Here is an 11,015-nt window from a genome sequence, read left to right as displayed (position 1 = left end):
TTTTTTTTTTTAAAGATTTATTTATTTATTATATGTAAGTACACTGTAGCTGTCTTCAGACACTCCAGAAGAGGGAGTCAGATCTTGTTACAGATGGTTATGAGTCACCATGTGGTTGCTGGGATTTGAACTCCAGAAGAGTTCAAAGAGCAGTTGGGTGCTCTTACCCACTGAGCCAACTCACCAGCCCCCCAAGGTCATTTTCCTAGAACAGATAGCCTCTAATCTTATCATCCAAGACAGGGCCATCCCATACAGAGCTCTGGGGGCCAAGTTAACCCTAGAAACCGTAGGAATTGGTTCACCTGTTGCCTGAAGCACTCTCCTGCTACCTGGGAGAGCTGTGGGAACACTCCCAGTATGCCCAGAAGGCATAAGATAAAAACTAAAATGAATTATCCTTGAGCCTAAGAGTGCACGGAATCTGTCTTCTCTCAGGCTTGCCAGGAAGCTGTCATCCAGTCCCTAGACACTGTCTTCCAGGTATGAAGTGGAAATGGCTGTCCTACGTTCATCCCAGTGCTGTATTTTATTTTATTTTATTTTATCTTATCTTAGATTTCTCACTCTGTAGACCAGGCTGGCCTGAAAATCAGAGCTCCACCTGCCCCTGCCTTCTGAGTGCTGGGATTAAAGGTTTGTGCCACCAGTGTATTTTAGGAATACTTCCTCAGAGTAAACTCTACCTCTGTCCTACTTGTATCCAATTTAGACAAAACTTTGAGCCTTAATGAGGTAAAGTCTGGAACCTTTTGAGGTAAGATAAGTAGTATTTTGGATGTGAGGAAGCTGAATTTAGGAACTAGGAACAAAATCCTACTTTGTATAATACACAATCCTAAATTGCATTGCCCTGACTTCATCTGTTCTCAGTTACTTCCCAGCAGCCTCTGCTCAGAATGCAGTTACCCTGGGTTAGGCCGTCATCCTGTGAACTGGTAGAATGTACCAGTCCATGGCAGATGCTCTTTCACACCTTCAAATCTGAATTTAATTTAGTAAGTCAGACTTATTAAAATGGCATGCTTGCCAGGTTGGGGTACACACCAGTAGACCCCTCATGATGGGGAGTGGGGGTGGCAGATGCAGGTTGCAGGTTATTGCCAGTTCAGGGCCAGCCTGGTTTACAAAAACTATCTCAACATGCACATTGCACATGTCACTGCTTCTCCCATGCAGTGTCCACCAGCCAATGCCATGGATCTACCAGGCTTTCCTCGAGGCCCTTGGGTCTTTCTGAAGCGCCCAGACTTATTCCATCATAGTCTGTAGGCTTTTTACTTTATCTGCTCCCAAGAGGGATAGGCCTCAGAAACAGCAGGCCCTTCTCTCTGCAGCACAGCTTTTGAAGTCACTGAAGCACATACTGTTCCTAGCTTCAGGCATCTTTCTAGGCCCCACATCTAGGATTGTAACCTGCAATGACAGGTTCCAACATGAGCTGGTGGCTAGCCAAAACACAAAGTGCAGACAGTTGCCAGGGTTACTTTTAAGCCCTGGCATTTGTCAGGCTGGTGATACAACAGTGGGCCTGTAAGGTGAGCCTCAGCAGTAGCATGTAGGGGGCCCTGGGTTCAGGTCCCAAGACCTTAAAAACAGCAGGGTGGTTAGAAGACAAAAGAACATCATCTTATATAAGACTATGTATGTAGGTTAAAAAGGGGGCAAGGGGAGACATTGATATGATAATAATAAAAATATTTGTATTTACCTTTATAGCTGTATAACTTAATTGTACTAACAGAAAGATCTTTGTGGGTTTTGGTTTTTGTTTTGTTTTGTTTTGTTGAGACAGGATTTCTCTGTGTAGCCCTGGCTGTCCTCTATAAACCAGGCTAGCCTTAAACACGTAGAGATCCACCTGCCTCTGCTAGGATTAAAGGCTTGTATCACCACTATGCTGGTGAAAATTCTATTTCTAAAAGAAATATTCAAGGAATAAGTGTAGCCTGGGGACTGGGAGGCAAAAAGGGAGGAGCCATGGCCATACAGGAAGCAGAGCCCAATGCAGTTAGTTAATCCACATTTCCCTTTAGACATGTGGTGACTTGGTCAGAGCTCCTCTAAGTTTTACCTTGGCCTGGAAAACATTGTGTCATACACGCTGTCAGTGAGACCTAAAGGAGACTTTGTAATGAAGAGAAAACATTCAAGGCATCCTCAAAGACTTCACAGATGATAATTAATTAAATTATTGTTTTGGTTTTGATGTTTTGTTTTCTGAAACAAGGGTCTCACTGCAGCCCTAGTTGGAACTTGCTACGTTGATCTATCCTCCTGCCTTTGCTTCAAGTGATAACACAGTAGATGGAAGCCACCACAATGCTCAGCTTTTTGCTGTTAACATTTGTGTGTGCACACATGCCCTAGGATAGTTTTCAGGAGTTGGTTCTGTTCTTTTATTGTGCGGGTCCAATAGATTGAATTTAGGTCATCAGAATTGGTAGCAAGCACCTTTATCCACTGACCCCATTGTGCCAACCCTTGGTGCTTTGGTTGGGTTGGGGGTGGCCTTCTTTTTTTTTTTTTTTTTCGAGACAGGGTTTCTCTGTTTAGCCCAGGCTGGCCTCAAACTCAGAAATCTGCCTGGGATTAAAGGTGTGAGCCTCCACTGCCCGGCCGTGTGTGTGTGTGTGTGTGTGTGTGTGTGTGTGTGTATGTGTGTGTTTTATCTTAAAGATCTATTTTATTTTTAATTATACTCATGTCCGTGTGGGTGTGTGGGTTTGAATATAGCTGTCTATGGAGATCAGAGGTGTCAGGTCTCCTGGGAGCTGGAGTTACGGGTCTTGTGAGTCATCTACTGTGGGTGCTAGGAACTGAACTCAGGTCCTCTATAAGAGCAGTACATACTCTAAACCACAGAGACATCTATCTCTCCAGACGAGCCCTACCTCACCCACACCCACCTGTTTTGAGACACGGTTTCATTTTGAAGCTCAGGCTAGCCTGTCCAAGAAAGCTAGGCTATAGGTATGTGCTACAATATCTAGCTCTAAATCTGTGTAATATCAATCATAGAGCATTTAGAATTATGAAAACCCAAAATATGTGAAGGAGTCTTTTTTTTTTTTTTTTTTCTTTTTTTTTTGGTTTTTTGAGACAGGGTTTCTCTGGGTTGTCCTGGAACTCACTCTGTAGACCAGGCTGGCCTCGAACTCAGAAATCCGCCTGCCTCTGCCTCCCAAGTATGTGAAGGAGTCTTATGCTTTCATGGGCAATTCTACAAATGATCTTTGCCAAAAGGCAAAGTTTTATAGGCAATTCTGACATTGGAGTTTCAGTAGAGCGCATGCTGGCATGCAGGACCCCTGGATTCTGTCCCTGGCACCAAATAATGCTGGGCATGGTTGTGCATACCTGTAATCCTACCACAAAAAGGCAGAAGCAGAAGGTCAGAGGGTCAAGGTCATCCTCCGCTACATGGTAATGTCATGGTCAATATGGGTTATATGAAACTTTGTCCCTGTACCAACACACACACAAAGGCACACACATCCAGAGCTATCTATAAATCTCTTGATAAGCACACAAAGTATTTTGCTGTAAGGTATTCTCTAGACTGTATTCACCTAGTTCTGAAATGAGAATTTATTATAAATTATTTTTTAGTTTTAGCTTTTTAAAACTTGAGTATCACTCTAAAGCCTATACTGGCTTAGAACTTATTATGCAACCCATCTTCAGATTTGTGGCAATTCTCCTGTGTTCACCTTCTAAATGCTGAGGTTGGCTCTAAAGTAAGTGTGTGTGTGTGTGTGTGTGTGTGTGTGTGTGTGTGTGTTTTAAGATTTATTATCCACCTCCTTGCAGGACACATGCCTTTAATCCCACTACAAGGGAAGCAGAGGCAGTCAGATCTCAGAGTTCAAGGCCAGCCTAGTCTTTAGATGTAGAGGAAGTTCTAGAACAAACAGGATTACACAGAGAAACCCAGTCGAAGAAGAAGAAGAAGAAGAAGAAGAAGAAGAAGAAGAAGAAGAAGAAGAAGAAGAAGAAGAAGAAGAAGAAGAAGAAGAAGAAGAAGAAGAAGAAANAAGAAGAAGAAGAAGAAGAAGAAGAAGAAGAAGAAGAAGAAGAAGAAGAAGAAGAAGAAGAAGAAGAAGAAGAAGAAGAAGAAGAAGAAAAAGAAGAAGAAGAAGAAGAAAGAAGAAAGGAAGGGGAGGGGAGGGAAGGAGGAAGGAAGGAGGGAAGGAAGGAAAGATTTCTTTTTTTATTTTATATTTATGTATTGGTGTGGGTTACCTACTGAAATCTCCTTGGAGTTAGAGTTATAGGTGAGCCACCTGAGGTGGGTTGTTGGATCTAAACAGTGGTCCTCTAGAAAAGCAGCAACTATTCTTAACCACTGATCCCTAAATTTTATTTCAATTTAAAATGTATTGGTAGTAGTAATAGTGTGTCTATATGGCTGTGTGTACGTGTCACAGAAGGTACCTTGGAGATGGGTTTTGTCTTTTCGTGGTCATCAGGGACTAAACTCATGACCCTGTGCAGCACTTTCTACCATTGAACCATTAAGATATGAGTCACACTTGGTAACTTCTTAGAATCTGTACATAATGGTTGAATTTAGAAATAACTAAAAATAGGGGCCTGAGCCAGGCATAGTAACATACATGTTTAATCTCAGCTCTCACTGTCTGTGAGTTTGAGGCCAGCCAAGTCTACATAGTGAGTTCTAGGACAACCAAGGCTACATACCAAGACTTTGACTCAAAAACAAAACAAAACTAAGAAAAAACAAACAAACCAGTGGAATGGAATTTGAATCCAAGTCATATGCTCATAACTCCAGGGGATCTGATGCTGCATTCTGACCTCCATGGGCATCTGTACACACATACCAGATACACAGATACCGCATATACACATACATAAAAACACATCCCTATAAAAGGGTTAGAAATAACTGAAATCACTAAATTCACTTTTGCATTTTTGTTCTTTACAAAATATCTTCTTTCAGGATCTGAAGTGAAAAAAATTGAAGCTATAAATGTTCCATGCACACAACTTTCAATGTCATTTTTCCAACGGTTATATGATGAAAATATTGTACGAGAAAGTGGACACATTGTCAAATGCCTAGATTCTTTCTGTGATCCGTTTCTCATTTCAGATGAACTGAGAAAAGTAAGTAAAGAATTTTAAAATTCCACAGTGGAACTTTATTGAAGGAAATATAAAATATCAAAACCCAAAGCCTGAGTAAAACTCGTAAGCTACCTCTAGCTAGTCGATATGACCAGTGCTGTTTCTTCTTAGTGTGTGTACTTAGCAATTTGTATTTGTCAGTCAGATGTTACTGACATGTGAGAGTAAAAATTTGGCTAACACTAGACATTCATAAGACAGTTCCTCTCAACAGTCATCTCAATTCACAGGTAGAGAAATTCTGACCTATTTAATGAGTAGCTATTGTCTTCTGTAGGAGTCTTTAAATCAAATGAATATGAAGAATATTTATGTAAGATTAGTTATAGTGCCACATGCCTGTAATCCTAGCATTTAAAAGGTAGAGGCAAGGGATCAGGAGTTCAAGGCCAGCCTACGTAGTTATAGGCTATCCTGGGCTACACAGCGAGAACTGTCTCAAAAACAAAACCAACAAAACTAAACTAAAAATGGAGCGTGGGACATAGCACTGTTGGGAGAGTATGTGATCTAGTCAGAGGGCAACATCAGACTCCCTGGGACTGAAGTATGCACAACACCTTGTGTTTGATTTCCTAGTACTGCATAAACACGGCATGGTCGCATATGCCTAATAAACTAGTAGTTTAGGGTGGCCTTGACCTTCTGATCCTGTTCCTACCCCCTAATATGGGTTTACTGGATACACCACTACATCATGGCCATGATTGGTTCTCCAAATAAGCATAAGGTTGATCTGGAAGTGTAGTTAAATGGTGGAGCGTGCACTGTCAGAAATATGACTCTGTGTAATCCCCAGTACACAAAAGTACTAAGTTTAAAATACTCATTTAAATTATATGTTAAAACTCCCAAAGCTTAAAATCATAACCATAAAATTAATTCAATATATTACATTGTACTAAGATGATTTTTTTAATCTTAGGTTTTGCTCATGGAAGACTCTGAAAACTATGAAGTCTTTAGCCCAGTGGAAAGGGAAGAGTTCCTGTTCTGCCTTTTTAAGCATCTCTGCCTCGGAGGGTCCCTTTGTCAGTATGAAGATGTGCTAAAGCCATATCTGGAGACAGCAAAGCTGATCTATAAGGATCTGGTGAGGTAATGTTCTCCCTGTGAAATTTAATTGTAAGCAGGTGGAACCACCCAGTGTCACTCATGTTCATATTGGAAGCTGATCTATAAGGATCTGGTGAGGTAATGTTCTCCCTGTGAAATTTAACTGTAAGCAGGTGGAACCACCCAGTGTCACTCATGTTCATATTGGCAGCTGCACTGGTCCTTTTGTAGTTTGCCTCTGGCTTCTGGAAGCAAGGATTTCATGACTATGGCTTGTTTTCGATTTTGTTTGTTTGTTTGAGGGATGATTTTTTTCTTCCCGGTGCTGGTATTGAATCCATAGGCAAGCATTCTACCATTGAGGCAGCAGCCCTGGCTTTAGTGTTCTTATCAGTTCTTGTGTGTCTTGTCCTGTGAGACAGTCTTAAACTGCAACTCAAGCCGCCTTGGAAATCACTCTGCAGTCCAGGCAGTCTCCCTGCGTCAGCAGCCCAAGATCCCCAGACTTAGTTCCCAGTCTTTCCATTCTTGTCCTTTTCTTTTCTTTTTTCTTTTTTTTTTTAATGGTTTTTCGAGACAGGGTTTCTCTGTGTAGCCCTGGCTGTCCTAGAACTCACTTTGTAGACCAGGCTGGCCTCGAACTCAGAAATCTGCCTGCCTCTGCCTCCTGAGTGCTGGGATTAAAGGCATGTGCCACCACGCCTGGCTCTTGTCCTTTTCTTTTCTTTTTTTTTTTTTTTTAAAGATGTATTTATTTATTTTATGTATATGAGTACACTGTAGCTGTACAGATGGTTGTGAGCTTTCATGTGGTTGTTGGGAATTGAATTTTAGGACCTCTGCTCCCTCCAGTCGACCCTGCTTGCTGTAGCTGACGTCAGATGCACCAGTAGAAGGTGTCAGATCTCATTACAGGTGGTTGTGAGCCACCATGTGGTTGCTGGGATTTGAACTCAGGACCTTTGGAAGGGCAGTCAGTGCTCTTACCCACTGAGCCATCTTGCCAGCCCTCTTGTCCTTTTCTTATTCAGATCTGGCACTCACTCTGTCCCATCCAGTACTGTGATAGCAACTGCCACATCCCATCCCTCTCCCCCCACCCACCCTCCCTTAAATACCGAAGGAGCAGGGGAGGTCACGAAGGATGTGTGTATGGGGAAGAGAGGCAGGGGAGAGTTGTAAAACCTTTATTCTAAATGAGTAGAATTTTCATTTAGACATAATCTTTACCCTTCCAAGTTAATGCCAAAGACATGTAGTTAATTTTAGTATTCTACTCGGCACACCCTCCCTGTCTTCCACCCTCCCACCATCCCACCCTTCCTTACTTTTTGAATTTCAGTTCAAGAATAGACTATAAACTTGAGCCTGAAGAGATGGCTCAGCACGTAAGAGAGTCTGTTACTTATCCAAAGGGTCCCAGCTTGTCCCGGAAACCACAGGGCAGCTTACAACCACCTATAACTCCAGCTCCAGGGCACATGGTGCCGCCTTCTGGTTTCTATGAGCACTACATACATGTAGTATATATACATGCATAAAAGCAAACATTTATACATATAAAATATAAAGCAATCTTTTAAAAAAAAAACTTCAAGATTATGAATTGGGGCCATGCATATAATTCCAGCCCTGAAGAGCAGAGGCATGAGGATCACTGCAGGTGCTAGGCTAACATGGTCTAAATTCTGATTCCAGGACAGGTCAGGGAAACAAAGGCAGCACAGTGGCTTGACAGGTAAAGGCTTTTGCTGCACTAGCCAGACAAACTGAGTTCCGTCCCATGGAAAGAAGGAGAAAACAGATTTCACCATGCTGACCTCCAAACGCCACACTGGTGCTGTGAGAAAGAAAGGAAGGAAAAAGAAAACATTTGAGAAAAGCATGCATGACCACCAAATAGTTGAGCGTGTTCTGCCCACTTGTAATTCGTGTAAACTGAGGAGACCAGTGTCTTCCTCTCTGCAGCCCGCCATGCATGCACACACTACCACTCTGCCACACTAGCCTGTGGAATGTCTCACTGCCATGTGCAGTGGAGAAGGGTCACTGCGGTATTTGAGACAAACAACTCAGGAACTTAAACACTACAGAAATACTCTGTCCCTTAGACGTTTTGTAGTCTAATCTGCAACTTCCTTTACATTTAAAAAAGGTTCTGTTAGCATCTCTTAGTTATACATAATAATGGGTTTCATCAAGATGTCTTAATTATAAATGTATGTAATATACTTTAGATGTGTTGCCCTCATTTACATTTTTGTGTGTTAAAATTTTTTAAAGACCTGAAGACTAACAACAATTCATAAAAAGAACGGGTGAACTGATGGCATCTTATTTTTATGATTTATTTGTATGTGTATGCATGTACAAGTTCAGTGAGGGCATAAGAGGAGTTGTATCCCCTGGAGTTAAAGTTACAGGAGTTACAGCCTCCTGATACAGACTCCAGGAACAGAACCCAGGTCCTCTGCCAGAACAGTGGGTTATCTGAACCACTGAGCTCTCTCCAGCCCCAGGCTTTTCATATTTTAAATGTGCCTTTTTCCCCCCATTTTAGTGTTCGGAAACATCCTCGAACCAAGGAAATACAAATTACCTCTTCTGTCTTTAAAGTAAAAGCCTACGTGAGTATTGAGCTTGTTAATTACTCATTACAAATACAGTTGCTATCCTTGTGGCTTATGCTATCTGCTGTTGTGTGTATGTTTGTTATGATGGCGCTAAGTACTCATGAGAATCAAATGTGACAGGGTTCAGCTTCATGGGGAGTCATGCCAGGAGCCTCTCTCAGGAAGAGAGAAGCAGAGACTCTGAAGGAATGCTACTTACTGCTATACTCTCAGTTCTGTCTTCAGGCTCTGGGAGAATACCCAACTCTACTTTGAGCACTAAGGGCTTTTCCAGCCCAAAGTTCCAAACTCTTTCCACAATCCTTCCCAAACAACATGGTCAGGGCTGTCACAGCAATAGCCACTATTGTGGCACCACCTTCTCTACTCATGTGCTTGCTGCTGATGCGATAGAGCACGGATCTGAGCCATCTCAAGGGAGGAGAACGTTCTTTGCCTTACAGTCCCAGTTCACTAAGAGGGAAGCCGAAGCAGGAACTAAAGCGGATTCCATGGGAAAGCGCGACTTACTCCTTCGCCTCCTGGCTTGTTAGCCTGCTCTCTCATATGGTCCAGACTGCTTGTCCGGTGTTGGCACTACCCATGGTGGGCTAGGCTCCTCCATCCATTATTAATGAAGATAATGCCCCACAGACATACCCACACACAAGTCTGATGGAAGTTATCCCTTAAGAGAGATCCTCTCTTCCCAAAGCTAGTCTAGGTTTGGACCAAGTTGACGACAACATGTGGCAGGCATGTGGACTCAACAAATGTCTCAGTCCATAACGTGCTTCTCTTAGACTGACAGGTGTGGAAAAGGTACAAGCTAGAATCCTAGCACTCAGGGGACTGAGGCAGAAGGCTATCAAGCTCTAGTCTAGCCTGGACTACCTAATGAAACCCTATCTCAATATACACATACCCCTAAATAAGAAAAAAGCAAGCCAGGTATGGTGGCTCACACCTGTATTCCAGCACTAAGGCAGTATTGCCATGAGTTTGAGGCCAGCCTGGGGCATACAGTTAAATAAAGCACAACTAAACAGCAGAAGTACCATGGAAAGACTATGATTTATACATTCCTTAAGAGCAAGAGGTACAGTTATGATACACATGTGTAATAGACTTGTACTATTAATAATACTATTGGTGGTTTATTGCCAATTTATTATCTAAAATTTTTATATATGTTTAATTATTTGTCTTTGTTTATTGAGACAGACATCTGGTTTGCACTCCAGACTGGCCTCAAACTCAGTCCTTCTGCTGCAGCCTCCGAAGGACTGGGATTAAAGTTGTAAGCCATTATGTTTCGGGATGCTTGGGCAGAACTATGTGTAGTCAAAGACCAGTGTGGCTGAATACTAAATAATTACAGCTTCTCTTTTCAGGACTCCAGTGGCGTGTGCTACCCTTCACCTAAAGAGCATGAGCAGACATTCTCGTATTTTGTTGTGGACCCCATCAAGCGTCACGTGAATGTCCTATACCACTGCTATGGTGTAGGGCACATGGCTTAGGGTTGTTTAAGCCATCTATTACACTGTTCTTTAGTTCACTGTGTCTCTGCGTCAGCACTCATAGGTAGATATATGGGCTCTCTGCAGACCCATCGAAGGCCACTGTACAGAGCCCATCTTGAGCGGAAGAGAACCAACCCCAAAGTGCCTATTTCTCAGTTTGCAGCATGTCCGTGCTGGAATCCCGGATAGATCCTGTACAAAGCAGAAAGTCACAAAGTCATGTTTGTTCTATTAAGATTCAGCCACAGGAGGGTATAGGGGACTTTGGGGATAGCATTTAAAATGTAAATGAAGTAAATACCTAATAAAAATTGAAAAAAAAAGATTCAGCCACATTCCTAACTTCCTGTTTTAAAAATTGTTTTTAGTTTTTTTGAGGTAGTATCTCGTGTACCCTAGGATAGATGATCCTTGAACTTACTTTGTAGCTAAGGCTGGTCTTGAACTCTTGATCATCTTGCCTCTACATTTTGAGTGTTGTAATATAAACATGGACCACCAGGCCTGGCCTTTGAGAAGCTAATTGATTCTGGATTAGAATTGAAACATTAAACATCTCCACCACCAGCCATTAATGTGAATTAATATGACTATTTGACTTCAGTTCATGAAATTACATTTTTATCATTGCAGAAAGGTTTATGTCTTGTTGGCATGATACTCA

The 11,015-nt window shown here is 42.1% G+C and overlaps 1 protein-coding gene across 2 annotated transcripts in view; it reads left to right on the top strand.

Moving 5' to 3' along the window:
• Positions 1–10,443, top strand: part of Cfap300 (cilia and flagella associated protein 300) — an 18,841-nt gene extending 8,398 nt beyond the window's left edge. Inside the window, exons 4-7 of one of the 2 annotated variants that reach the window (XM_021207680.2) lie at positions 4,970–5,136; positions 6,083–6,255; positions 8,774–8,840; positions 10,220–10,443. In XM_021207680.2, coding sequence (XP_021063339.1) covers positions 4,970–5,136; positions 6,083–6,255; positions 8,774–8,840; positions 10,220–10,348 — 536 coding nt within the window. In that variant the 3' untranslated portion in view covers positions 10,349–10,443. The remainder of the gene's footprint in view (positions 1–4,969; positions 5,137–6,082; positions 6,256–8,773; positions 8,841–10,219) is intronic. The other variant, XM_029543560.1, reaches the window with a different exon arrangement.
• Positions 10,444–11,015: the final 572 nt, after the last annotated feature.

This window comes from Mus pahari, chromosome 10 (genome assembly GCF_900095145.1).
Source record: "Mus pahari chromosome 10, PAHARI_EIJ_v1.1, whole genome shotgun sequence".
NCBI classification, from domain to species: domain Eukaryota; kingdom Metazoa; phylum Chordata; class Mammalia; order Rodentia; family Muridae; genus Mus; species Mus pahari.
The sequence above is the reverse complement of the archived record's forward strand: the minus strand, read 5'-3'. Positions and strand labels throughout refer to the sequence as shown.